The sequence below is a fragment of the Pipistrellus hanaki genome (genome assembly GCF_964339955.1).
Source record: "Pipistrellus hanaki genome assembly, chromosome: 9".
Classification (NCBI taxonomy): domain Eukaryota; kingdom Metazoa; phylum Chordata; class Mammalia; order Chiroptera; family Vespertilionidae; genus Pipistrellus; species Pipistrellus hanaki.
In genome coordinates this window covers 49391627-49419322 of record NC_140511.1, presented here as the reverse complement: position 1 = coordinate 49419322, position 27696 = coordinate 49391627, and the positions used below count along the sequence as shown (strand labels likewise).

The window sequence follows — 27696 nt, the reverse complement described above, 5'->3', positions numbered from 1 at the left end:
GGTCACTCAGCTCCTCCAGGTCATATTTCCACTTTCACAGTGCAGGCTGGATGTTTGAGGGGCAGTTCTTGCTCTAGAGGACCCAGGACAGTGACAGGGCACTCACCAGCTTGGGGTCAGGCAAGTTCTGAACCCCGCCCAGTTCTGCCCACACCCCCTTGTGATTGGGACAAGTGCTTTAATCTCTCTAGTGCCTGTGGATGGGGTGCGCACCCGGGTAATTTCTCACCTGCTTTTGGAAAAGCACCCCATTTCCATGTCCCTTTTGGTAGCTGCACACAGAGCAGGGCCGGTGGCCCCAGTGCATCACTCAGCGTGGAGTGCAGGTCCAGGGAGGGAGAAGAAGGATGTGTTGGGCACACAGATGTTGGCGCTGCAGGGGTAACCTCTTTCACCAAGTGATGGTGAATTCTGGGCTGCTCCCCGAGCATCAGGGCTAAAAAAAGGAGCTGCCTGATTTGTTATTCATTCCACATGATATGTTCTTCACGTCACATCCAAACTCTGCAATTAGAGTGGCAAGTGGTGAGATTTGCCTGACTTTTATTAAGCTCCCACAGGCTGGGAAGAGGCAGCTGTTAGAAGCATCACAGTGGGCCAACACTGGGGAAGATGGCCCTGGCTCATTACCCAGAGGGAGGCTGAGCCCTCCACTCACCATTCTTTGGAGAGCTTTGCTTCTGGCAGGGGAGCTGAATTCAGATCTTGACTTAGCTCTGTTCTCTCTGACTACTTACTCCACTTCTCTGGGTCTCAGCTTCGTAGTCAGGAAGATGGCATGGGTGCTGAGACTTAAGTAAAATGACACACCCACGCGTGCCCAGCACCAAGCCTGGCACAGCATTGGGCTCAGCGATATTAGTTTCTTGTTCTAATGAGGGCAGCCTCTCAGCCCTTTGTGAGAGCTTGCTAGTCTGCCTGAAGATAATAATACTGACAACCGCTTACACTTGTTTTCTTCCTGTTCCTAAGCATCTTTCTAAATGCTTTGGTGAATACTCTCAGCAGCCCTGGGAAGTAGGTACTGCTCTTACCCACGTGGACAGGGGAGAAAATTGGGCCTCGGGGCACTTAGGTAACTTGCTCAGGGCCACAAACTTATCAAGTGGGAGGACCTGGTTGCCTGACTACAGAGATCATGCTCAAAGCCATGGCTCTGGCTGCCTCCCTGGTTTCATTAAATCCGGGGCCTCTGCTCCCAGGACGTTCTCTGGACGGAGACGGGACAATACGCCGCGGCAGTGAAGAATGATGAGGGCTGGGTCCCTAGGAGGGGTCAGAGAACACTTGCTGAATGGACAAAGCCTGCCATGAGAGATCGGGGGAGGGTGTAGCTGATGTAGCCAACCACCAGGCATGCTCTTCTGCTTAGGACCTAAGAAAGCTCAGTCTAATTTGCAGTCTTTTCCCTGAAAGATCTTATGGCAGGTTCCTGAGACTGGGCTGAAGGAGATTTGAAAAATACTACCCTATCGACACTGCCCTTCCCATCCACCCTGGGCCAGGACTCAGCACAGGCGGGTCAGCTCTCTCGTGATTCACGAGGGTGGTCTGCACGTGCCTCTTGCCTTTGGGGTCTGTATCTCCTCCTTTAGACCCAGTATCTTCTTTCATGGAGCCCCTGGGATGGGAGCCTGAGCCATGTGCCCTCCCGCACTGGGATGGAAGCAGATCCCGGGGCCAGGTGCTATGGGCAGTTAGGCAGGAATGGGGGCACCTCCTTCCATCAGGGCCTCTCCTGACACCAAGGATTGCTGCCACACAGGCTGGCCTGCCTTTTTATTTACCCAACTCCCAGGTAGGAGAATTCCCCAGCCTCCAAGCGTTCTCCTAGAGGCAGGGCCACATTGACTGACACCTACAGAGCTTTCTGTAACTCACTCTCCACTCAAGATGGTCTGGAAGAACTGCCTCCAGGAAAGCCCAGGGTAAGAGCAGTGAGCCGGTGATAGAGTATTCATTGTAACCATTGCGTCTTAGGAGAGAGTCCTCTCTTGAACAGTGCAGGTACAGTGCCCGTCCCCACCAAAGTACCTCCTCTTTTATCTACTTGGAGCAGGAAGTGGGAAGGTTTCCTTAAAGTCTACGAGGGGGGGCTCCGCAGCACAGAGCACAGCCCCTCAAGAAGTGGGCTGTGCTATTCGCTCTCCTGGCTGCTGTTTCTCACTAGGGAGTCCCTGACATTTAGGGTGGGGCAGTTCTTCGTTGTGAGGGACTGTCCTACTCGCTGCAAGGTGTTTAGCATCCCAGGACCCTGACCAGCCGTAGTGTCCATGAGGGACCCAGACATTCCCACGCATTTCCAAAGGTGCCCTGGAGGAGGTGGTCCCACCCCTCGCTGAGAATGTGACAACCAAGGCACCTAAGAAACAGGATCTGGGATTTGGGAGTGGCTGGTGGCTTGGAGGGGGAACGTCTGAATGGTGTTTCTATCAGGGCCGTTTAAGGATGTGCTTGTTTATTTCAAGGAAGTTCCTAAGTAGATGTGTTCAGAATATATGATGGGCATAAATGGATTCTTAGATTTGATTTTCCCACCTAACTCCATTGTCACGGCACTGCCTCTGCCCCAGCTGCTGAAATCTGTTTCTCGCTGCGTGTCAGTCCTGCCAGCATAGCACCTTAGCGGAGTCCTTGAGGTTAACACTGTGTAAGACTAGAAATTTTAGTGGTGCTGGGCCCTCTAAATCAATCACCGCAACAGCTTTATTTTTTTTTTTTCTTGCTCAGAAATACACCATTAAATGCGGCAACACGTGTGGGAGGGGAGGTTGGCTCGGTGAAGGACACACTTAAAAAGAAAATTTTATAAGATTTCTTTCTGCAGGAAAAAAGACATGGTGGTCTTAATTCTTGTAGAATTAGGCTACAGAACACATTTACGTCTTTGCAATATCTTTGGCTCCTCGGAATATTCTGGGCTGTTCAGAAGTCATTGAATCATATTTGCCTGCGGCATTATAGATGCTTAATAAATGCCTGTTGGATAAAGGAATGAGTAAATTCATGGCAAAGTAAAGCCTTTTAAGTGGTCACAAGATGGACTGAGCCCGTCTTCCCCTTTTCCATCCCTCCGGGGACCCTAGGGTGGCAAGGTTCGCCCATGATATGTGGGGTGGTTGTTGAATGTCTGGGAAGATAGATTAGCAAGAGCACTTCCATCCAGAGATGTGAATGAGGAAGTGGGGTCAGTGAGTGTAGACTCCTCTCCATCCCCCTCCCACTCCACATGTTTTAAAGCTGAGAGAAAGAAGTCAGTAGAGAAGGAGGTCTGGAGAGAATGAAGCGATAGTCTGGGGGTGAAAACGAACGGGCAAGGACAGGAGAGAATGTGGTCCAAGCCCAGTAGGACCTTCTGCCTCTGAGGCCTGGGTGGAGAGAGGTTCGGGAGGAACTGGTTCCCAGGCTGCCTTGCAAGTAGAACCTGAGGGATGTGTTATGTCTGAGGAGAGAAGCTTTAGGAACCCACCGAGGGGAATGGACTTCTGCAGAGGCTGTGCAGGCTGAAGGGAGGGGGTGTAGAGGGGCCAGAAAGAGCTGGAGACAGGAGTTTGTGGTGGGTCTAACTTGCCCAGTTTCCTGATGTTCCTGGTGAGCAATGCAGGGAACGGGTGTGGGGAAAGCCAATGAGGCTGCAGAGGTGAAGTTTACAGATGTCAAACACAGAAAGACTAGGAATTACAGACTTGAAGGAGCTGGCAAGGAATAGTTGAAGGAATTTGGGTGCAGCCTTTCTGGGAACATGGAAGTGCCAGAGGGAGGAGGTGAAAGTGTGGGAGGAAAGGAAGAAAAGGTTGTTATTCCAAAGGCCTTTCTGATGAGCAGGCATTTGGGAAGTGAGGGAGTGAGCAGGCAAGGTTCACAGGTTGTTGGGTAAAAGTAGGGAATGAAGGATGGGACTGCAGGGGCCCAGCAGTTCCAGGCACTAAGAGCTGGGCCTGCATGTGGGTGGCTACGGCGTCCCTCCCTGGCATAGAAGCCACGGCGCAGGTTAGGTTATTTATTGTCTGTGACCCTGAAGTATTGCCCAGTGGGATGTAGAGGACGCTCTGAGCCTGATGCCGAAGACCTTGCTGGACGTGGCAGGGTGGCTGGGACGCACTGGGTGAGAAGAACAGAGCGGGCAGAGGGCAGTGGTGTCTGACATCTGAGGCTTAAGGAGAAGGTATTTGTATACGGGGACGGAGGAGCTGAGGTGGATGAAGTAGGGGTGCAACACGGAGAGGAGAGTGTCAGCTCCAATTTGTGTCCCCGATGGCTGAGTCAGCAGATTCAAGGCACACAAAAGTGGCAGTGTCCTCCAGGAAGAGCCATTTCGGCGGGGACAGGAGGAGTCCCTTTTGGTGAGAAAGGGCTGTCCTTGAAAGATACTGTGAGTTTGATGAAGACTCAAGGGAAGGCTCATGAGAGAGGGCAAGCAAGGGAAGATGAGCCAGGGAAAGAGCAAAGCATACCAGGAGTTCGGAGATGTTATGTACGCAAGCGGGGCCCATGGGAACTGGGAGGTTGGGAGAAAAGAGGTGGTGGAATCCAGATGGAGAAACCACATATCTTTGTACCGCAGCCACTGCAGTCACCCACGCTTCCCAGCTTTTGTGCTCAGGACAAAGCAACCACTTCCAAAGCTCCTTGTGTCCTCACCATTGAACTGCTTCCCCATCGTGTCCCACTGCATTCAGCCCAGGATCCCCAGGGCTCTGGAAGCTCCACTCTGCCAGGGGAAGAGATCAGAGTCCCTGCTGCCAAAGAGAAGAGAAGCTGGGTCACGGTGACTTTGAGAAGTCAGGGCGGCCTTCCTGGAGGAGGTGCTGCACCTGGACCTTAAAGGAAACACAGGATGTGTGGGGTAAAGGCAGAGTGGGAAGAGCTCTTCAGGAGTGGGGGTGCAGGGAGAAGGGGAGGGATCCTTTCTTTCTTTGGTAAGAAGCGAGGTACTGTAGTGGTTGAGAGCTGGGTTTGGAGCCAGATGACCTGAGTTCAGTTCCCAGCTCTGCCACTTGCTCCCCATTCATTTACCTCTGTCTAACTCTGTTTCCTCATCTAAAGAGGCAGATCATATTACCCCCCCCACACACACACTTATTTAGAGTTATTTTGAGGATTAAGTAAGTGTATTTATAAAGCATTTAGCCTCCCTGACATTTAGTAATAGCTCATTATATGGGAAATATTATCATTATTATAATTATTTATGTTATTTTCTTCAATTAGGACAGGGGTGTGGGGAAAGGTTGTAGCAATTTGCTGAGCACCTACACGTTATACTTTACAAACACACCTGTGACATGAACCACCTGCAACTGTACACGTTTGCTACAAGCTGAGCTATCCTAAACATACAGTGACTTATGACACATCCATTTATTTAGCTCAAGAGTCTATAGGTCAGCAATTTGGGCTGGCCCTTCCTCTGCCAGTCTCAGCTGGGCTGGCTTGGGCATCGGTAGCCACTGCCGGTCAGCGTTGAGAGGCTTCCTAAGGTTGGCTGTCAGCTGCAGTGAGGGAACTTCTGGACTTCATCAGCTGACAGGCTCACCCAGGCTGCTTCCCATGATGGTGTGAACGGGGTTTCTAAGGGCAGCAAGAAAGGGCCAGTACTACTGCGTTAGTACTTTCAAGGTCTCTGCTGTGTTGCATTTGCTGTGGAAATGTTGCCATTGACCAAAGTAAGTCACATGGCCAACCCCAGACTCAGAGGACAGAAAGTAGGTCCTTTGAAAGGAGTAATTACATTGCAAAGTGGTTTGCATGCAAAGACGGGGAACTCTGGGACCATTTTTATAATCTATCATAATGCCCTATTACATTCACACTGTATTATTTCATTTACTCGCTCATTCATTCATTTAGTCACCCAAACATATTTATTGAGCACCTACCTTGTGATATGGCAAGAAAAGGAATTCCTAAAAAGAATGTCCTTTAGTTTTCTAGCACTTTCTCTGTCACAGCACAGCCATATGGCATTGCTCTGAGTCCATAACATCCATAAAGAGGATAGAGAGAGAGAAACATTGATGTGAGAGAAACATCAATCAGCTGCCTCCAGCACTCTTCCTACTGGGGATTGAGCCCAAAACCCCAACATGTGCCCTGACAGGGAATCAAACAGGTGACCTCTTGGTTCATGGGTTGACGCTCAGCTATAAGCCATACCAGCCAGGCTAAGCTCTTCTTAATTCAGTGCAGAATAACAGTTGTAATGTGCCAGCAAGACATTGAGCCTCCTCATTGCTCGCGGGGTTAGGCCTGGCACAGACTGTGTCCTGAAGGTAAATATTAAGAATCTTGTAAAACAGAGAGGATCCTGTTCTATCCAAGCTGTTAATCCCCGGGGCTCTCTGAAAGGTGGTGCCGAAAATACTGGCCCAAACCTTGGGCAGAGAGAAGTTTAGAGGAGTCTTAAAGTAAGAGGTATGAAACAGGTACCAGGGAGGAAGCTTGGATGGGCTTCTGAGTTGAAGTTCAGTGTCCCTGGTATAGCTTGTTCACACATTCACTTAATCAACCAATACATTGTGAATATATGTTCGCATGAAACAGTGGGTTAGATAGTATATACAACAGTGAGCAAGACAAGCATGGTCCCTCCCCTCTGGAACTTGGAGCCTAGTGGACAGTGACCAGTGTTAAAAGAACATTACTAAGCTAAGACTAACCACCACTAAGTTTGTATGATTCCCTGACAGCCCTATGAGGTAGGGACCATCATTGTATCCTGCTTTTATAGAGGAGAACATTGAGAGCATGAATGGCCTAGTAGCTGTCCCTAGTCACACAGCAAATGACTGAGGGTGGGGACTTGGATTAGGCAATTTAGATCCAGAGTCAGTCTCTTGAATCAACCCCCTTCCCTCTGCCCCCACGAGGTCAAGTCCCCTTGGCATGTAGTTCCCGGTTCCCTCATACTTTTCCTTAAGAGCATGCATCCCGTTTTGTGGTTTTATTTTGTGGATTATTTGGTGAGGGAGCAGAGCTAAATGGTTGATTGGTTTAGGCTCCACTATGCTCCAGTAACAGACGACCTCAAAATCCAAGTGGCTTATAGCAACAAACACTTCTGAGCCACGTGACGCGCCCAAGTGTTTCCCCACCTTATCCTCCTCTTGCAGCGCCTTGTCAAAGCAGGCGACAGTCCCAAAGGCACGCTCGTCATCGAAAGCACAGCTCATTTGCCATGCTGTCAGCCTACGGAGTTACTGCAGGCAACAGCTTTGCCAATGGTTTTGCTCCTACATAAAAGAGGTCACCACCTTTCCGGCGTGCAGAGATGGTTCCGCAGCACCAGGTTTCTATCCCCAACATCTATGTCCCACAGTGTGAGGCTTGGCACCACTCCTCCTCTAGAATCGATTTCTTCATCATCAGCTTAGAGCCTAAGCCTCAGACTGATGATCCCCAAGTCACAGTGGCTTAGAACAAGTCAAGCTTATGTCTTGTTCATTCTTTGTGGTCAGATGGTCCAGCTTCAGCCTTGTGTCTCCTCTTTTTTTCTGGGCCCAAAGGCACAGTCCCCATCTGGGACACTTCCAGGCCGACGGTCGATCACATGAGAGCTCTCAGAGCTTCTGATCGGAAATGACATCTGTCTCTCCTACTCACACATCACAGTTAAAGACACAAGTGCCAAGTCACACACTAGTGGCGCGGGAATGTGGGATGCGCAATAGCTCAGTCAGGAGGGGAGCGCAGAAGGGCCTCCTGGGACGGGCAGCGGATCAATCTCCCAGATCAGTCAGGGAGCCCACACTAGCTATCACATCGATGCCGGCTTGGCAGCCTGTTGTGTTTGGAAAAGAGGGATGTCAGAGCATGTTTTCCTCCCTGCACTCGATAGGCTCGGTCTTCGCTGTGTGCTAGGGCATAGATCCAGCTGGCAGCAAACAAGCAGGCAGCTCTGAAGGGCTCCAAGCAGCACCTTCCAAAATAGGGGCCCGAAGGGGAGCCAGTGGCAGACAGTGGGTGTGTGAGGTTTCTTGAAGATACGTTCCCAATGAACCAGGGAACAGAAATGAATGTGTCATTTCAGGAGAGGGGTTGACAACCAGAAGAACTAAAATAAATGTGGGGACTTATGCTAAAAAACAAAGAGGAAACCTGGGGTGATACCTTTTGGAAACTCCAAGGAAGGGTTGGCTGGTGCAGGCAGGAGGGGTCAGCCTCAGCTGCCTCCTCACGAAAGCTCATGGATCTTGTCCAGCAGAACATGGCTGAGCTGCAGAGTGGCCTCGTCTCTGTCTCTCTTGAGTTCATGTTAAAAATTCATGGGAGGAGAGAGTCTTGGCCTCTTATAGCCCCACTCTCACCAATGGGCGTGTAAAGTCACAGAATACACTGTTTGGGGCCCACTCTTGGTCAGAGCCATCCTGCGAAGTAATGGGCATTGTTAAATATTGAAGGCCAAGTGCAATGACCTCACAGCACCCGCCCCAGGACCTGGTCTGCACCCTCTCATCTTGTCTGACAGCAGCACCCATCGGTGCACACCTTCTTCCCCGTGATTAGGTCAGTTCTCAGCGGCTGGGGCCTGACCCACCACCTTGGCCATCACCAGGATTGGGCCTTCTCTGCGACCTCCCTTGGTGGCACAGGTCTCTCTGGAATAGCCTTGGCTTGTCAGAGGGCTCTGCTGGAGAGAGCTACCAAGACAAGCCCCAATGTCGGGCAGCCAGGTTGATCTTTCGGAGTGCAGACAAAGAGGTGATGGAATGGGGCAGATGCTGCAACAGAGCCAGGATGAGAGCTAAGGCCCAGGTGGGGGCAGTTGGAAAGCACTGCCCCCTAGAGAGAGACACAAGAGGCTGCAGGAAAATAGGGCTCAGCCAGTGATCCCAGGCCAGGGCACTTGCTCGTATCCTGAACCATGTTATCTCCCCATAACTGGAGCTTTCTCTGCAGTTCTCATCCTCTTATACCCAAATGCTGGCTAAGGTTTCCATACTCACCCTCTCTCAGGGCTTATCAAGGCTGTGTGAACCCCAGCCTCACTAGCTTTCCCCCACTGAAGAAAGCACACTGGTATGTGAGTGAGCAAGGTATGAGCGAGGTATTTCCTTACCTTGTAAACAAAACCTAGACATTTCCAGGGGCCCTTAAACAAAAGTTAGACTTTCCAAGACCCTTAAATGCTTTTGACTCAGAAGACTGAGAACCTCTCAGATGTGCTACTGAGAGGAGGAACAGTCACAACTGAAGTCACAGCTCCTGTTTCCAAAGGGTGCTATCCAAACTCTTCATCCGTCTTTCCACCCCCATAGTCTGCTCTAAGCCTGGCCCTAAGGCTGGTCCCTCACCTTCTGCAGGCCTGTCTCCCACCACGCTGAGAGCTCCTCCAGGAGGCATGTCTGGCTCCTCTCTGCTCCCCAGTGTCCAGCTCCGGCTGCACCCTGGAGGGCACAAAGGAGTGTTTGCTGAATTAAGCTGGATCTGCCACTGACCATGGGCTGAGTGCCAGTTATAAACCTCTCTCCCAAGCCTGGTGCTTAGCCTTGTCTATTCCCACACCAGGGAAACGGGCTCATATGTGGGGAGCGCTGAGCTAGGGCCTGGTTCCACCTTTCTGCTCCTTCATAGTCACAGCAAGCAGAAGGTTTAGCAATGTTTCCAGTCCCGGTATCCACCTGGTTCTGTGGTCAGTGAGCATGGATCATTTGGGAAATAACCCCCCTTCATTCCTGATTTATCATCAGTGCCCTGTGGCCCTCAGCAGGATAGCTAACCTCTGTGTCCAGGGGTCAATGACCAGAAACTAAGCCCCTAAATCAGCCAGTCCTGAATGCAGGGGTCCTGCAAGTAGCTCATTCTTGGTAAGGAGAACCAAGAGCCCATTGCTGGCACATAATATGTGTCACAGCCACCACACTAATGAGATTTAATAAGCAAAGCTATGCTTGTCCACCCCCCACCACCACTCTCTCTCTCGCGCGCACACACACACACACACACACACACACACACACACCATGCCCTCAATCACCGTGCCCTCACCCTGCCTGCTATTTCTGACCACAGAACCAGGTGGATACCAAGACTAGAAACATTGCTAGTCATACCTGGGACAGGGCCCAATCTCCCACGCTGAACCCTTTCCTCAGGGTCTTCTCTGCCCTCCTGTGAGCACCGCTATCCCTGCTGCCTTGTGCTGGCCCTGCAGCTCCTGTGGCCAGGCTAGCAGCAGTCAGTATTTCAGTCCTCACTGCTCCTTACAGACCAGGAAACTGAGGCCCAGCGTGGCTCTCAGCCGGGAAGTGAGGGTGGAGACCCACCTGACTCGGAAGCCCATGCTCTCTACTCCAGCAGGCCACCTTTCTCCTGGACCAGCGGTTCTCAGGTGTTCACCTCCGCCAGGCTTACCCAGAGGGCCTGTGAAAGCACAGATCCCTGGACTCTCAGAGTTTTTGATTTGGCAGGTCTATGGGAACCGGTGCAAAATGTACATTTCTAACAAGTCCCCAGGTGATACAGGCCAAATTTTGAGAACCATTGTCCTAAATATTGGTGCTTCCCAACCTGTTGGCCACCCTCATCAAAGTCATAAAAATAAATGGAGGACCCAGCTGTCCCCTCACAGTGAGAGGGAGGCTTGAGACTCAGGGGGTTTTAGGTGTGGCCTCTACATTCCTCCCTAAGTCTCCTTCACACGGCTGGTTTTCCACCTCCGCTGCATAATGTGAGAAGCGCTGCTCTAAAACAAGAGGCCTTTGCCCAGGAGGGAGCGTTAAGGTTTAGTAAACCTTCGTTAGTTTATACTCCACCGAGGGAGTTTGTAAACGCTCAGATGAATGGCTTTAACTTCCTGTTTCCAACTTCCACGCCCTTACATTCTCCAGTGGCTGAGTCTGGCAGTGAGGTGATGTTGGATACATGTGAGGGGAGAGTCCCGAGGAAGGCCACACCTCAGTCTCTGCCAGAAGGAGGAGGGATGCTGAGGGACTTCAGCCCCGGGGGTCCGTGCCTGGCCTTGGCTCTGAGGCCCCGAGGGCAGAAGTGTGCATTGATGTAGAGCGGTAGGGAGCCCACTGTGGGCTCTGGGCTGGCTGTCCTGCTTAGCTATTAGTCATCCCTTCTGCCCTCGGCCTGAGGGAGAGGAAAGGGCCTCTGGATGTTTGTTCTTTCACTTTGCCTGTGATTTTTCTCTTTCTCTTGTGAGCGTCAGAATGAAAGGCAGAGCTGGGATTTGTAGCCCTGCCAAGCGGTATGGGCTGTGTGGAGAAGGCGCTGAATCAATCATTGGCACTGGAGGGGGAGCTGTGTGGTTGGGGATGTCATTTTCCTGCCCAGGGGGTTGTAAAATATCCACAGACTGGGTAACACCCTGCCCTCCAGCCTCTGCCATGAGTTACAGGAAGGATGCTACTCTTAGCACTACGTATCACCGTACCACCGTGTGTTATGGGCCTTTTAGTAAAAGTCCCCTCCAGCTGCTGCTTTTGCCTCAGTGCAGGCCCCTCACGGCTCAAATGGATCTCAGGGAAGCTTCCAAGCCAGCCTCCCAGTCTCTTTCACACCAGCCTGCCGGCTAGACCCGGAGTGAGCCGAGGGAGGGAAGCGAGTGAGGTGAGAGGTCACGCGTGGCTCTGGAGTCACATTGCCGCGTTTGAATCTCTGCTCTTGTTTTCCGCCTGTGCGACCCTGGACAGGTTCTTTCCTTCTGCTGTGCCTCAGTGTCCTCACCTACAGGATGGGGATAGCAGTAGCACCTATCTCCTGGAGTAGTTCTTCGTATTTCCTGGGATAAAGCACATACTTTGTGTTATATCTGACTCACAGTAGGAACTAAAAGTGTTTCTGCTTTTATTGTTAGCGGTGGAAGGCAGGGCTTCTCAAGTTCAGCACTGTTGACATTTCAGTCTTGGTCGTTCTTGGCGGTAAGGGCCCATCTGTGCATCGTAGGATGTTGAGCAGCAGCCCTGGCCTCCACCCATTCGATGCCAGTAGCAGCCGGCCCCCGCCCCCACCAGGACAGCCAAAAATGTCTGCAGACATTGTCAGATATCCCTAATTGGCAAAACTTCCCCTCGGGCCCCCATTGACAACCACAGTTCTGAATCATTTCTTCCTGGCACCACCTTCCAGACTCCAAAAACACAGCAGCGCCTGCTGGGCCTGAGGGGGCTAATGTGGGGCATCTGCACTGAACGGTTTCCCCTCTTTTATGTGAGATTCAATCCACTGCCGGCTGGGCGCCTGAGGTGTCCCGGTGACGCCCTGAGCGAATCCTCTGCCTATTCACTCTGTGATCCTCTGGTTTCCAGGTTGTACTGCTCAGGATGCACTTCGTGGTTGGCTTTTTAAATAACAGCTGTCTGTCTCTGTTATGATTTTCCCAGACGCTGGAGCAATAAACAGCTTTGATAACAGCCGTACCGGTAGTAAGTGCACACTTACTCGGGCATCTCCCCAAGCACTGCAGAGCCGCTAAGTGGGTAGAACTGATCTCAGCTATTACCTGGGCGGCCGCTGTGTCTGGGGAGCCTGCCCTGAAGACCAGAGCCAGGCCCAAAGGACAGGGGTGGAGGAGAGGGCATTAGTTACTGGTGCCCTGATTGTCCTTGCCTTGCTCCTGAGCCTCAGGAAACCTGGATCCTGGCACGCCAGCTGATTCAGAGCTACACTCTGTCCTGAGGAGAGAGCATGGTGCATTCAACCCAAGGACAGAAATAGCTGTGCATCTTTGGGAGGAAGCCCAGGCAGAAGGCTGAGGCGCTCCCTGCCCCCGCACCCACCCATTTTTGCACACTCAGGGAAAGTTCTGGAGGTGCCGAGTTTTCGTTTCTGCTCTCCTCATAGCAAGAGTCGGGGTAGGCGAGTGGAAGAAAGAAGAGACGGTTCTTATATTAGTGTGACTGGGGCCGTTATTTCCTGATATGTTAGTTTCCCCAATGTGGCCGTAGGTCTTCCAGGACAGGGGTCATAGCTTTCTAGTCTCAATTCTCGGGACCACGTTGGAGGCTGTTTGTTGTTGGATCGATGATTGGGTGAGATGCTTAACTGCATCTGTTTAATTTCCTAAATCCTATCAGTTAAATTCTCCAGCAACTCCAATCACCTGGAAGGCACAGCAGCTCATCAACTGTTCTTGATGGTCAACTGGAAATCCACAGGGATGGTGTCAGGATGCTCAGGCGAAGCCCACTTCTTACTCTTACAAGGCTGGCCCTTGACTGGCATCCAGGAACTTGGATTTCTGGAGGGTTCCCACCATTCCCACTCTGCTAAGAGCAGCTTACGGTGCCTACACTAGTTGTTTAAACTGTATGGTTTATGCTAAATACCTGCTTTCCTTCTAGAAGTCCAGAACTTGCATACATACCAGGTGGAGGCTGTCTATGTGAAGAGCCCCCCCAAAAAAACCCTGGGTGCTTGATCTGTGAGAGCACTTCATGTGTGCTGTCTCAGCTCCTTGCTGGGGGAATTCTGCATGACCTGTGTGACCTCCGGGAGAGGACCTTGGAAGTTTAGAGCTGGTTTCCCCAGACTTCTCCCCACGTGCCCTTTCCCTTCACTGATTTGATTTGTATTCTTTCACTGTGATAAATCATAGTCATGAGTACAGCCATGTGCAGTGTCCTGAGTCAGTGAATCATCCAACCTGGGGCTGGTCTTGGGGACCTCTCCATACTCCTGCAAGGCCAAAAGTATTTGCCATCTGGCCCTTTAAGAAAAAGTTTGCCAACCCCTGCTGCGCACAGACCTAGGATGGATGGAAGTTACCAGTTGTATATCTCCTATCTCCCCGAGACCCTGAACCCCCTAAGAGTGTCTAGGTTTCCTGCTGTCTAGCTACTGGCCACGCACAGTATCTTGCATAAAGTATTTATGGAGGGAGGAAGTCAGCAAGCCTGTAAATAATGGATTCAAGAAGTATTTTTTAAACGGTGGGTGGTGAAATCAGTTTAAAAGGTTTTGACCAATGCTTTTCAGTGGAAGAATAAAATAGAAAGCATTGGCACGTAGGGAGGCTAAGTTTCATTTCTTGAAAAACCGTGTTTCAGTTGCACATGTGGACCAGATGTTGTACTGGGTCGTCATGTGAAAGGATGTCTTCTAGTCCATTGCAATAGAAAATATATGAAGGCCACTGGATTGCAATCCCTTTGCTAGATGCTTGAGGAGACACCTAGCTAACCCTCCCCACCTCTCCGGTCGTCAGCATGTAACCTCCTTCTCCCCCACCCCCAGAACGTGTACTACACGAGCGGGCAGCAGATCCACGTGGGCGTCCTGAGCCCCACGGTTGACGATGACGACAACCGGTGCCTGGTGGACGTCAACAGCCGGCCGCGGCTCATCGAGTGCAGCTACGCCAAAGCCAAGAGGATGAAGCTTCACTGGCAGTTCTCTCAGGTAACAGCCCAGAGCCCCCCAGGAGGAAGCACAGCAAAGAGAATGGGGAGGGGTCCAGGGGCCAAGGAGGGTCTGGGAGGAGAGGGACCTGTGGCTAGAGGGAGGCTCCAGGCAACTCTCAGGATTTATTGAGCGCTTACTGTATGCCAGGGGTTTCACATACATTAGTTCATTGGGTTGTTGTTATTATATTGTCATTGTTGTTGTTTTATTACAATTTTATTTAATTTGTCGAGGTAAGGAAGCAGGCTCAGAGTTGGGAGTCACCTGAACCAAGTCCCACAGTAAGAGTAGGGCTGAGCCAAAACCGGTTTGGCTCAGTGGATAGAGTGTCGGCCTGCAGACTGAAAGGTTCCAGGTTGGATTCCAGTCAAGGGCATGTACCTTGGTTGCAGGCACATCACCAGTAGGGGGTGTGCAGGAGGCAGCTGGTCGATGATTCTCTCTCATCAATGTTTCTGACTCTCCCTCTCTCTTCCTCTCTATAAAAAAATCAATAAAATATATTATATATATTTAAAAAAAAAAAAAAAAAAGTAGGGCTGAGATTTAAACTTGGGTTTTCTCAACTTTAAACCCTCGAATTTCTTCTACATAAGCTCCTTCTCCGGACATGAAGCCCCAGCCTCCCAGGTGTAGACAGTGCTGGATCCATTCTGATCTATGACCCCTCTGCCTTCCTCCCAGTAAGGATCATTCCAGGGGATGAGGTTACCACACAGGGCAGTGTCTTGGGACATTTTGAAAAGCTCAGTCTACTTTGACTCACTAGGGAAGAGGCAGGCGAGAGGTACCAGGATTCCCTGGAGTAGTTCTGGAGGTCATGGCCCAGCCAGCATCAGCCACTCGGGGACTTTGTGTCACCCGGATACAAGGGTCCTTGAACTAAAGTAAGCTCCCTGGCCCCTTCAGAGGCCTTGCTCCTCCCAGGGGCTCTGGAATCACCAGGAAAATAGAGCTCCATCTGTATGGCCCGGACTCTCTGTGTCCAGCCTCGTGCAGTTTGATGGTGATAATCATGGACACTCGATCTTAAAGGTGACACTGAGATTAAGTCACCTGGCCAAAATCACACAGCCCGGGTGCAGCTGAGCTGGAGTTCTAGCGGACCGGCTGGATCTGACCCCAGGCTGCTTCAATATTCCAGCCCCCCAGACAGGCCCATCTGCCTCCTTTTCAGCCCTCACAGACAGTCGGCCTTCCCACATATGCTCCAAGATTGTGGACTGGATGGCTCAGCTCATCTGTGCAGATCTGAATGCCTTGGTGCCCCTCACTAACCCTCATCTCATCTCTCCATCTGTGATTGGGACAGAGAAAGGAACAAAACAATTGGTGTCCTCGAAACAGACCCTCCAAAATCGAGCTCCTTCCTTCCCTCATCTCAGCACATGGCACTGAACAGGGAGCCCCGCACGATTCCTGTTTGAAGGGACACACTGAGCAACAAAGCAGGCCATGTTGGCACGTGGGGACAGGGCAGCCCTCGGCCACTTAGGCGTCTAATTGAAATTCCCAAAATGCTTTGGCAGTCACAGCTTTGATCCTTCTCCTAATGAAACTGTTTGAAAATGATACTTTTAAATTCCTATTTGCAAATCCAGAGAGCTACTCTCACTTGATATTTTGAAATTAACATTTGTGAAATCTTTGTTTAAAGCAAAATCATCAATATTTATCAAGCAACCTGGAATCTATCCCCAAGGCCACCGTGGTTAAGAGCTGCTCTTGACAAGGCCAGAGGATGTTGGGAGACTCTTAAATAACTAAAGCCATGTGTTTAGACATGTTTTCTTGCAACAGGTTTTTAAATCTTTGCACATTTCATGGGGATACCTACCAACTAGAATTTTCCGGTGCAGAAGTTGGGCTGAAAGGAGCTTTTAGTTGTGCATTTTAAATCTCCTTTCCGGTTGCACAGTCTACATTATTTACTCCCCTGAGGGCTGCATTTAAACTCCCCAGACACTCTGGCTGAATTAATTTCAAAATAATCTAGTGCAATTCTCCCCCGTTGGCCTACAAAGAAGAGAGGCATTTGCATATCTTAGTGTTCCATCTCATACCCCGACTTTCTGTTTAATGCCTTCCCTCTAACCCTGGGAAGCCCTTCGGAATTTCCAATGCTACAGGATGAATAGGGACGGCGCTCGATTCTGACACCGAGAAACCAGGTTTGACGAAAACATCTCTTGGCAACACGGATGCACACAGCTCTGAGGAGCAATTTTCCAATAATAAACATTCTTTCCTTCAGTCATTCATCAAACATTTATGAAGCTCAGGGGTCTGGGCAACCGGGATGCAGATGAGAGTCAAACAGGGCCCCTGCCGTGGAGGAGCTCATGGGCATGTAGACACACACCACACTGGGTGATGAGAGCAGAAAGGAGGCGGAGGGTGTTCTGGGACCCCAGGCTGACAGAACTCAGGAAACATTCGAGGCGTGTTTGATCTGGATCTTGAAAGTTGTGGGACAGTTCCCAGGTGTAGAAAGAGAGAAGAACATTCCAAGCAGAGGCTCCACCTGGGCAGAGGCAAGAAAAAGTAGAGCAGACTTGAGAAATAGAAATCGGGTTTAGTGTGGGTGGAATTTAGAGTTTTCAATGGGGTATAAGAGAGATGAGACTTAAGAGTTAGTTTGAGCAGACAATGGTGGTCATCAGTTGCCATGCTAAGAAGTTTAGACTTCACCTTAAAAGCAAAGGGAGAAATGGAGAAACTAAGGGAGGTTCTTAAGCAATGGATTGTGGTGATGGGGTCTGAGTCCCTCTGGCAGCAGAGTACACGTGGGGTGGAAGAAAGGGGGCTGCAGACGGGCAAGCAGGCTAAGGGGCTGTTCCATTGCATGGGGGCCTGGAGCCAGGCAGCTGTTGGGAGGACTTGGAGAGTCATTGTAAGTCTATTGGAAGTAGTGATGGGGTAAGTGGAGGGAGTTGAGAAGGGGGCTTATTAATCCAAGGCCACCCCAGGACAGCTTCCTCAGAGTCAGAGTTGTCCTGACATGAGGTTGGTAGTTCAGAGAAGAGAGAACACTGGGCAGGCCATTTGAGGTTATACAGCTCTAAATGGAGCTGGACTGGATGGCTGTAAGGGCCTGCCTCCCCTGAAATGCTGTCATTCTAAGCTGAAGTTAAACAGCAGTCCTGAGAAGGGCTTTTCCACCTTTACTAAGCCTCACCGGGCCTGCCTTAGTGAAAAGCAGCACGCATTTGGAAATGAGCTGAGCTTCTTCTTGTGTGAGGGTCATGTTTACCCCACTTTATGGAATTGTTATTTTACTCCCTGCCCCTGTCTTCTGTCAGCCAGTAGACGGAAGGCCAGGGCTGTCTTACACTTTCAGGACCTCCAGTCCCTCTCGAGAAGCCTGAGACAGAGCAGACATCCAGTGTGCTATTGATCGAAGGAAGGAGTCCCCGATTTAACAATTCACAAATATTAATTAGAGGCTTTTCATGTGCTAGGAGCTAGGTTTGTGGGAGACCCAACGATGAACAAAATCCTTCGATGGTCCTCCTTGCATGCATGCATGCTGAAAATAAAAATAAATAAAAATAAAAACACAGACAAAAAACAGTGCAACTGTACTTCAAGGACATTTCAATGTAAAAGTCAAAGCGCCCTGCTCAGTTGGAAATGCCCTAGTTCCTACAGAAAACACTTGTAAGTAGTAGTGATTCCCACTGCGTGTGCTAAGTGGGGTGCTCAAAGTCACAGGGCCAATGTGCACTTCTCCCTCTACTGTAACTGCAGATGGGAGGGAGGCAGGGAGGTGGAGATGTTTGATACTAAACCAAGTGTGTGCACAGTATGGAGTGGAGTACACATTTGTATGACGCTTTTGTAAAATAGGAGGCTTTGATGAATCATCAGGTACCCAAGAGTTCATGCTGCCCCGCAAAACGGTGTGTGCCGCCACTCCCAGTGGCTGCCAGGTTCTTGGGTGGAAACGTTAGCAGGACCCATCTGGGAGACAAGGGCACACAGATCAGTATTCCACCGGCGACTGTCCCCACACCTCCACCCTGTGCTGCCTCCTTCTGGGTGCAGCATGCATGCATTTTCTAAGTGAGGACCACCCAGGACAGTAAGAGGTTTCTATTAACGCCAGGAGAAAAGAGAGTTTCCAGAGAATGACGGCAGGAGAGCTGAGCACAGAGCCAAGCCCGCCTGTCCAGGGACAAGAGCCCCGGATTTGTGGGGCCCAATTTGATAAACTGATGCGGGATGAGTACCCCACTCAGAACAGAACCTATCTGCAGAGCACATTTCCCAGGGAGCACCGCTAATTCTGCCAAAGAATTTCCCAACACAGGAGGGGAAGAGCTCTGACTTTCTCCCACTCCAGCCAACACGCTCTGCCAGGAAGTCCAACCAACTTTGAGGACCTTTTGTGCTGAGCAGAAAGACTCTAGTCGGGTATTTCACTGTGGCTTTGGAATAAAACAGCTTTTGATTTCCATGTCACATAAAAGGGCAAATCTGGAACTGTCTAGTTTGGGGACTGGCGAAGCTCTGTTCAGGCCTTGGCTGTTTTCTTAGTTATCGTTAGCAGATGGCATTCAGCACTCCTTTTTTCCCCCTGCTCACCCCACAGAGATGAGGGGCCAGGACCAAGTGCGATGGCTCAGATTCCCACCACGCAGACCTCGGGGAGGTTTGGGAATGTATTTATCAAGCATTCATATGATGCTTACTATGTGCCTGGTACTATTGTAACTGATTTATAAAGATTACTTGATCCCCATGATAATGTCATTAGGTACTTTAATTATCCTCATTCTACAGATGAGGAAACTGAGGCACAGAAGAATTGAATAATTTGTCCAAGGTCAAATCTGGGAATTCTGTCAAATGTGGGGCCCATACTGCCTTGGTCTCACCTCTGGAAAGCCAGTGGATGACAGCTATGGCAGTTCCGGGCTGGGTCTCCCTGCCAAGCCACGTCACAGGTGCACCTGAACTGGCTGGACCCGCCACCTTAGCACACTCCCTCTGCGGTCCTGCTGTCTTCATCCCTCCACTCCACCCCACCCCCGCCTCGCTTTTCCATTCACACTTGACACTGCCATTGCGCCATCCACAGTCCACTGGAGCTTCACCACGAATCCCAGGCCCATCTCCCATCTCCCTCGGGCACCAGATCTCCTAGAAGAAAGACAAACACCAAAGAGCTTATTGAGTCAATGCAGCATTGACTATTCATTTCCCCTCCAAAATGGCTTCAACTCAGGTGTCTGTAACCAGCACTAACATCCCACCTATGCTTTCAAGTATTTAATTACTGATTACAAACGACTTAACCTGGAAACACCCGTGCCCACTGTGCTTAAAGCCAAAGCCTCGCCTGGCCACTTGCCCACGAAAAATTAATTAGAAAGGAGAGTGGAAGGGGAGCTCTGAAATAAACAGAGCATACAGGATGCAGTCCGCACACGACCTCCTGGCGATCACAACAGTGAGACTGGCACGAGCTCAGGGCAGACGCTGCAAATGCTGCTCCTCAGGGAGGCCAGTGCCAGCGACCAGCTGGGCCCAGCCCTTTCCCGGGACAAGGTGAAAGTGTTTGAGGTCCCCTCTAGTCCCCGGACCAGCACCACCCCCACCAGCACCGGAAAATTTAAAGAAATGCATTTGGAGCCTCGTTGGAGACCTACTGGATCAGAAAAGTGGAGCCCAGTGACCTAAGGTTTAACAAGCCTTTAGGAGCTCTTTCTAACCCTTCTATCCAGCCTACAGCTTCAGGGGGAGCCAGGTTGCTTAGTCTGGTACTAGCTGTTCCACCCCGAGCTGCCACAGACACACGCTTGGGGAAACTGAGGCAGGGAGGAAGTTCATGGCCGTGCGATCTGGGGTCAGTGCCTCAGTCCCAGGGACTGATGGGTGACCATAGATTCGCATGAGGTTGTGGACACGGTCAGTGCTCCACGTGGAGACAGGATCTGGCTCCTTTTGCGAAGGACAAGACTGAAGCCCAGACCAGCACTTAGCCAGGGTCATGGCCAGGGAGAGCCAGAGGCAGGGCTGGGAGCAGGGGCCCATGTCCTTGGGTTCCGCTCCTACCGCCTCTCATGCCCATGCTAGTCACCACCCCAGTGAGGCCCCGAAGGAGAAGGCACTAGGCTGGGGGCTGGGCTCCCAGCTCTAGGGATTATCATTGGGCTTAAGTCTGTACATTCAGCTTTAGGGGTTTTTTTAATGCTGTTTCCATATTTAATTTGGTTCCTTTTCCAATTAAGCTCTCTGTGCGCCACAGCATCTCTCCTGCCAGGTTTAATTGCCCTTATTTAAATTCTTTAATTAAAAGTATTATGTGTTTCCAGATCCTGTAGTTGTAAGTATTACACAAATAATTTAGATGACTGGACTAGTAAACCAAGTGACTGCACCCTCCACAAGGGGCGGGGGCGGGCGGGCATTCTGCATCAAGCCTCAGCCCTCAGAGCCCTGGGTCTGGCCCAGAGGCTGCTGGCTGGCCTTGGGTGTGAGGACAAGAGCCTGCTAACAGGTCCCCGATTCCTTCCTCCCTCCAACGCTTAATGCTCAACACAGCAGAGTGACATGGGTAACCTGTCAGCCCTACTCTGCAGTGGCTGGCCCCGTCACCAGGAAAAATGCCAAAGTCCATTCTGTGGCTCTAAAGCCCCATACAACCTGCCCCACACTCACCTCTTGGGCTTTATCTCATACGTCTACCCCCATGCCTACTCTGAGCCTCAGTGCTGTTCTCCGAACACACCAGGCCTCTGCTGGTGCGGGAGCTTTTCTCTGGGCTCTGGGACTCTCCCCAGATATCCCCTGGGCTAACTCCTCGCCTTCTTGCCTTGCTCATGTCTCACCTTGTCAGTGAGGCTCACTCTGACCACCTCTCACCATTGCAGCCTGCCTCACCACCATTTCCAAACCCTCTTGCCCTGCTTGTCTTAGTCCATTCAGGCTGCTATAACAAAATGACCATAGATTAGGTGGCTTAAACAACAAACATTTATTGTGAAGGCTGGTAAGTCCAAAGTCAAGGTACCAGCAGATGCAGTGTCTGGTGAGAACCCTCTTTGCAGTTTGCATGTGGCAACCTTCTCACTGTCTTCGTGGGGACGGGAGGGGGGCGGGGAGGATGAGAGAGAGAGAGAGAGAGAGAGAGAGAGAGAGAGAGAGAGAGAGAGGTCATCCCTCTTGTGTCTCATTCATGAGTGTACCATGCTCACCTCCAGATATCATCGCATAGGGGATTAGGCCTTCAACATGAATTTGAGGGGGGTACAAACATGTACACACACTGCTCTACATTGTTGTGCTGCCTATCACCTTCTAACACACTATAAAATTTATTGTTAGCTCCTCCTCCTAGAATAGTTTTCACTAAGATAAGGATTATTTCTTGTTTGGTCACTGATGTTCCTGACACATAATAGGCATTCATTAAATATCAGATAGATAGATGAATGGATGGATGGATGGATGAAACATGTCTCTGCAGAGAGTCTTCAAAAGAACTAGATCAGACTGGCTCTTCAGAGCCTCTTGGAGGTCAAGGTGATTTTCCTCTCTGGTCAAGAAGACCCCAGGTATTGGAGCATGAACAGCTGTCAGTCTAGTCCACTCTCTTGAGACAGGCAGGGAGTGGAATAAATGGTGGGTGGGCTGGCCAGTTATTCTGGTGGGGAACAGAAAAGGAGGCTGGCTCCCAAGATCCCCACCTAACTCTACCACTTCCTAACTGTGTGATCCTGGGCAAGTCTCCAATTCTATAAAATGGTAATAATTAGCATCTCCGCCTCTCAGGGTTATTGTGAGGAATACATGAGATTGGGCATGCAAAGCATTGGATACAGTGCTGGGCATATGATAAGTAAGTGTTAACTTATTATTACTTTTATCCCAGGTGCAAAGCCTGCATGTAGAGGTGCATTTGGTAGCAACACCAGGCTGCACCCAAGAGGGCTGAACTCACCAGGAAGGGACAGCTCCTTTCCAATCGCGGTGAATGGAACTTGCCCAGAGAGAGGCAAGAACCCAGAGTTTGTTCAGTGAGAGAGGCCAAGGTCTGAGAAGAAAGACACGAGGGAGATAGCACCAGGGGCCAGTTCTAGCTCTAGTACCAAGCGGTGGCCTGGCCTTTCTCCCCCTATTCCAGATGTCTTTCTGAGATGCATGCCTGGGCTCTGCTCACTGGGACCTCCAGGGTGGCCTGACTACTCCATTGTAGAAGATTCTCCTTTCGGAGCTTCCAGATAGGGATCTCTCTTTGGCCTCACATCCTGCCCTTCCTGCAGCCCCACACACTCTCACAGAGGCTGTGCTTCTCCACAACCCACACTGCTCTTGGCCACACTCCATTTCTTCCACATTCTTCCCAGAGGCCACCCTGGCTGTTTCTGCCCTAGGGTCACCCCACTTCCTGTCTCTAGGGTGCCGAGGGCATGGTTGGGCCAGGGTAGGGCCTGGGAAATGTCATATTTGAGTCTCTGAAGGAACACTTTACTTCTCAGAGACTGCCCCTGCCTTCCTCTCTTAGCCCTGGCACAGAGCCCTGCAGAAGGCTCAGAATGCTCCTGAGTGGCTGGTGGGAAAGGAGCGGGCCGCGGCCTCCTGTCTGGGACCAGTTCCTCCAAGCTTCCGTGGTCCAGGGGTTGCTGAAGCAGCCCCACTGTTGGCAAGGCCTGGCCTGGCCCAGCCCCTGAGGACATGCTGAGCAGTCAAAATCTCCAGTGGAATGGAAGGGCACTTGGTCTGGCCCCCTCTGCTTGCTGTGCACTTTCTCTGGAGCCCCCACCCGATTCTATGAACAGCCTCATATCCGTTTGTTGTTTGTAGCTGATAAAGGGATTTCCCATCTGTCCTGCTCATCCTCCAGTAATCAGGACAGAAGTGATCATCTGACTTTAGAGATAATGGAATCATACGAGTGGAGCGGCTGCCCAGGGCCACACAACTGACCACCAGAAAAGAAGTTCAGCACTGTCCCCTTTCCATCTCACCCCCTGGAGTGCCAGACCCCCAGCAGACATCGTGAATAAGAGAGCTGGCTGGTTTCATCCAGCCCTGCCTGCACTGCACTCTCAGCAGTGGGTAGGACCACCGGGCTGGCCGGATGCTGGAGCCTCAGGAGAAGCTGGATACAGTCCCACCAAGAAGCACCAGCCACATGGCCCAGCCTGTGGGTGGGCAGCAGATGTGCTTGGCCTAGAGGCTGCGAGCTTTTACACAGAAGCCATAGAAACTGGGCCAGGCAGAGCCATGGGCTAGCCTTGTTTGGAGCAAGTGTCACTGGGATGCCTCTGTGTCCAAAAATCCAGCCTTTGAGGGACAGGATGTGGCCTCAAGGTGGACCACAGCCTCTGAGAGGACAACTTGAGGCTGTCCTCCACAGTCCCAGCATGGTTCATGGTTTGGGACTGTGGTGTGGCCACTAACAGTGCCCATTCCTTGGCTGTATTACAAGAGCCTATTTATCGTCCAGTGGAAATGAGGTGGTCTGTGCTCTGTGGTCAGTTCTGAGTGACACAAAGCAAAAGGAGGGCAACCAGAATGGAAAAGTATACAAAATTCTTCCATAAAAAACTCAACATGGAAAAGCATGGAACTGAGGGACATGGGCCCCACCCTCCCCTGTCAGAGGGAAGTGGTGGAGAAGCAGGAGCTGACCCAAGTACGGGACCCTGCGCCGTGTTCTCGAACCCCTTTCTGGATGCCCCTGAGACAGGATCTTAGTTCACCGGGAGAAGAATGCTCCTAGGAGGAGCTGCTGGGGAAAGAAAGTGCTAGATTGGGGGCTGTCCTTGCAGGTGGACATGCAGAGCTAAAGGGCCCGAGGCCCAAGTACAGAGCCACTCAGGTTGCAGTCGAGAACAAGAGGATCGGCTTCAAAGTCTCTTCCCACATGGGGACTCTTCCCACATGAGTCCTTTCTGAGCCCCTGTCTCATGGCCACTGGTCCTGTCCTGTCAGGGCCTAACTTTGTGGGTTTCTCTCTGGCTGCACCTCCCACTGCCCCCGCTGTTTCAGTTACCCCTTTGTTCTGATGTCTCTGTGATCCTAGGGGCAGGCAGTGAGTCATTGCTCTCCTCAGAGAAGGTGCTGGCAGGGCGGAGATGCTTCACTCACTGCTGCTGTCTGCAAGGCCATTTCCCACACCCGAGATCTTAGAAAGTTACACACACACACACACACACACACACACACACACACACACACGGATCCTGAGCCCTTCACCATCTGGCTTCTCACTCCCCGCCTCCTTCACCCTCTCTGCTCAAAGTCTCTCCTAGGAGCTGGAATTTTGTTTTAATTTTTTTTAACTGAAGAACAACACATACACACAGAAGCATGCAGATATACGTACAAAAATAAATACTCAACTTAATTATTTAAAACCAAGTAAATGCCTATGCAAGCACCACCCTGGTCAGAAAGAGCACGCCACCAGCACCCCAAAAGCCCCCTTCTTGCTTCCTGTCATTTGCCACCCCCTCCACCCCAAAGGTAACCCCACCCTGACTTGAACACTGTGGTTTTATTTTGCCTGCTTGGGAAGTTTATAGAAGTAGGATTACGTATATATTCAGCCTGGTTTCCTTTGCTGATGTTATATTTGTGAAACTCACCCCTCTTGAGCAGAGCGCCAGTGTGTCCATTTTTGATGCTGCATAGTATTCCTTGATGTGAGTCACCGCTGTTTTCTAAACGCCCTGCTATAGATGGGGGTTTGGGTTGTTTCCAAATTGGAGCTTTTACAAATCATGTTTCAGAAGGCACCTGGATGCCTGTCTGTGGTGCACACCTTTCTGCTAGTCGTACAGCTATAGGTATAGTTGTTGGTAGCAGGGAAGTGTCTGTTCAGCGGGGGCAGATACTGCCCATTTTCTAGGAGGTGTGAGAACTGAGTCTCCATGTGCTCTTGCAATACCAGTTGTTACCGGGGGGAGGTGGTGGCAGACTGGGGATGACTTCCAGAAAGGACTTCCGTCTCCCTCGCTCACAGTTCACTGGGATAGACCTGAGTGCAATGGGGGATGGGCTCAGAGTCTCCCTCTCCCTGTTGCCAGGCCTGCCAGGGCCAGCCTGGGGCGAACCTGAGAATGACCACTCAGTCCTGTGACCAATTCCTTTTTTACTATAAGTCATGACAGCCAGATTAATGATCACCTGTCGTGTTCCATTCAAGCTTTTTGCTGGATGTTGAGAGACAGAAATTGATAAAACATTTAGTCCAGTGGGGGAAAAGACAAGTAAATAAGAACATTTACTATACTTCAGTAAGTGCTGAGCGGGAGAAAGGAGGAGAAGGAGAATACGGCGCCAGCCAGGGGACTGGAGAGGAGGAGGAGGAGGCGGGGTTGGGTGGAAGGTGAGAAGCCTCTGGAGGTAGGAGCAGGCCCCGAGCCTTCAGTGACTATGGCGTAGCCTGAAGCAGAGCATGGAGAGGACCCCAGGCACAAGGCACAGCTTGTTCAAAGTCTAGGAATCCTGAGAAAATGTAAATGGGTTTGGCAAACTACACGGAGTTTGGTATCGCTGCAGTTCAAAGTGTGCAAGTTGTGGGGGACCAGGCCAGAGAGAGACGCAGCACCACGCCATGAGCATGCGCTACAGAGCCGGGCTCTGTCTTCTGGGCCAGATGTGCATCTGAAAGGATCACTACCCCCTGCCTCCTGACGTGGGAAGGGGCTCAGCGAGGAGGCTGATGCAGTTGTCAGGGGAGAGAAGATGGTGGCCTGAATCAGGGCAAGTACGAAAGGATAGAGATAAGGAGACCGTCATGAGGCCTGAAGCAGGTGGAATTGTCAGGAATCGGTGCCTAATGAGATTCTGGGGAGAGGGGGACATATACTGAGAATGTCCAGCTTTCCCATAACGATGCTTAGTTATGTCTGAGATGAGTAACATATGGTTCTGGGGGAAAGGTGAGTTTTAGCATATGCTCAAGTACCATTAAGCTACAAGGGGCCCACTTACATGGTCTACCACCCAGCCCAAGCAATTCCGCTCATTTGGGAGGCCGAAGCCCAGCTGAGCATGTTTTCAATATAACTCAGAGATTCTCAAAATGCTGACACCCTGACACATAGCCAAAAGCCCAAGGGTGTTTGGGGTATAAACTGAGTGTGCATGACTACAGAACATTCCAGAATATCAGCAGCATGGGGAAACCATGTATATCCAGGGATGAGGGAGCCCAGTGGCCTTATAGACAGAATTCAGGAGCCTGAACTTGGTTGAGACCAGCACTGATAGAGGTCCAGTTGGGAGCACAGACCCTAAAAGCAGGAGGTCTGGTGATATTGAAATTCAGGCCAATCATGGGGTGGTCCCAAGGAACTAGGCATTTCAGAGCAGGGCCCCAGTCTATGGTTATGGGAAGTAGGGCTTAGACCCCCAGATAGGAGCAACCCAGCATGCTGTACCCCTGCTGTGCAGACGGACATTGGGGTGGGGTACCTCTGTTCTAGTGAAAAGCTACGGCTGTGTGAAGAATTACACTTACATAAAAGTTCATTCTCAGGGAGGAGACCAACATAGAGATGGGAGCCCCAGGCTTCGTGGGAATGCAGGCCCCAGACCTCCCGTAGCATTGGATCCCAGACATCTAGAGGCACACGTAGTCCCAGCCGGCACCAGCTGCCAGGCCTCAGGCTCCCAGACCTCCCCATGTTGCCTGTACACCCTCTGACTCCACTCTCCGCCCCGGCTTCTAGGGAGGCGCCATCCAGAACCTCAAGTCCAAGCGCTGCCTGGAGCTGCAGGAGAACAGCGACTCGGAGTTCGGCTTCCAGCTGGTTCTGCAGAAGTGTTCGGGCCAGCACTGGAGCATCACCAATGTCCTGAGGAGCCTGGCGTCCTGACCCGCCGGGACCCGCCCCCTCTGCCCGCCCGCCCCTTTGCTACTGTGTAGCACCTGCTGCAACGTTGTCTGCTGTCCGTGTGGGTGGTTGGAAGTCCTGGAACCAGGTTGGTGGGCCCCTCTCCCCCTTAAGAAGCTTTCTATTTCCTATTCAATTTTCACGCAGTTTCTAGAAAGATGCTGAATGGGTGGGTGGAGGTAGTGAATATCATAAACTATTTTGCAACTGTAAATAGGGGACAAGTGGAAAATATTTATAACTGTCAATAAAATACTATTATTAAGAAAAGGGTTTCTTTGCAGTCTTCTTTGCCTGGGGGAGATGCATGCCTGGCTCCTCTGAACCCGGAGTCCTCACAGCCACAGACACATCCCTGCTCGCCCTGCCGACTCCGTGCCCCAGAGAAAGGAGGCCCGAGGGCCCCCACAAGCAGCAGGAGCGTGTGGTGCGAGCCGCCAGGTTCCTTTGTGAGGCCCAGAGTGGTGAGGAGGCCACTGTGAGCGCGGGG

At 51.1% G+C, this 27696-nt stretch overlaps 1 protein-coding gene across 2 annotated transcripts in view; it reads left to right on the top strand.

Moving 5' to 3' along the window:
• GALNT18 (polypeptide N-acetylgalactosaminyltransferase 18) overlaps positions 1-27476 on the top strand; it is a 277936-nt gene extending 250460 nt beyond the window's left edge. For both annotated transcript variants that reach the window (XM_084893524.1, XM_084893525.1), the window contains 2 exons: positions 14182-14346; positions 27042-27476. In XM_084893524.1, the coding sequence (XP_084749650.1) occupies positions 14182-14346; positions 27042-27188 (312 nt within the window). In that variant the 3' untranslated portion in view covers positions 27189-27476. The remainder of the gene's footprint in view (positions 1-14181; positions 14347-27041) is intronic.
• Positions 27477-27696: the final 220 nt, after the last annotated feature.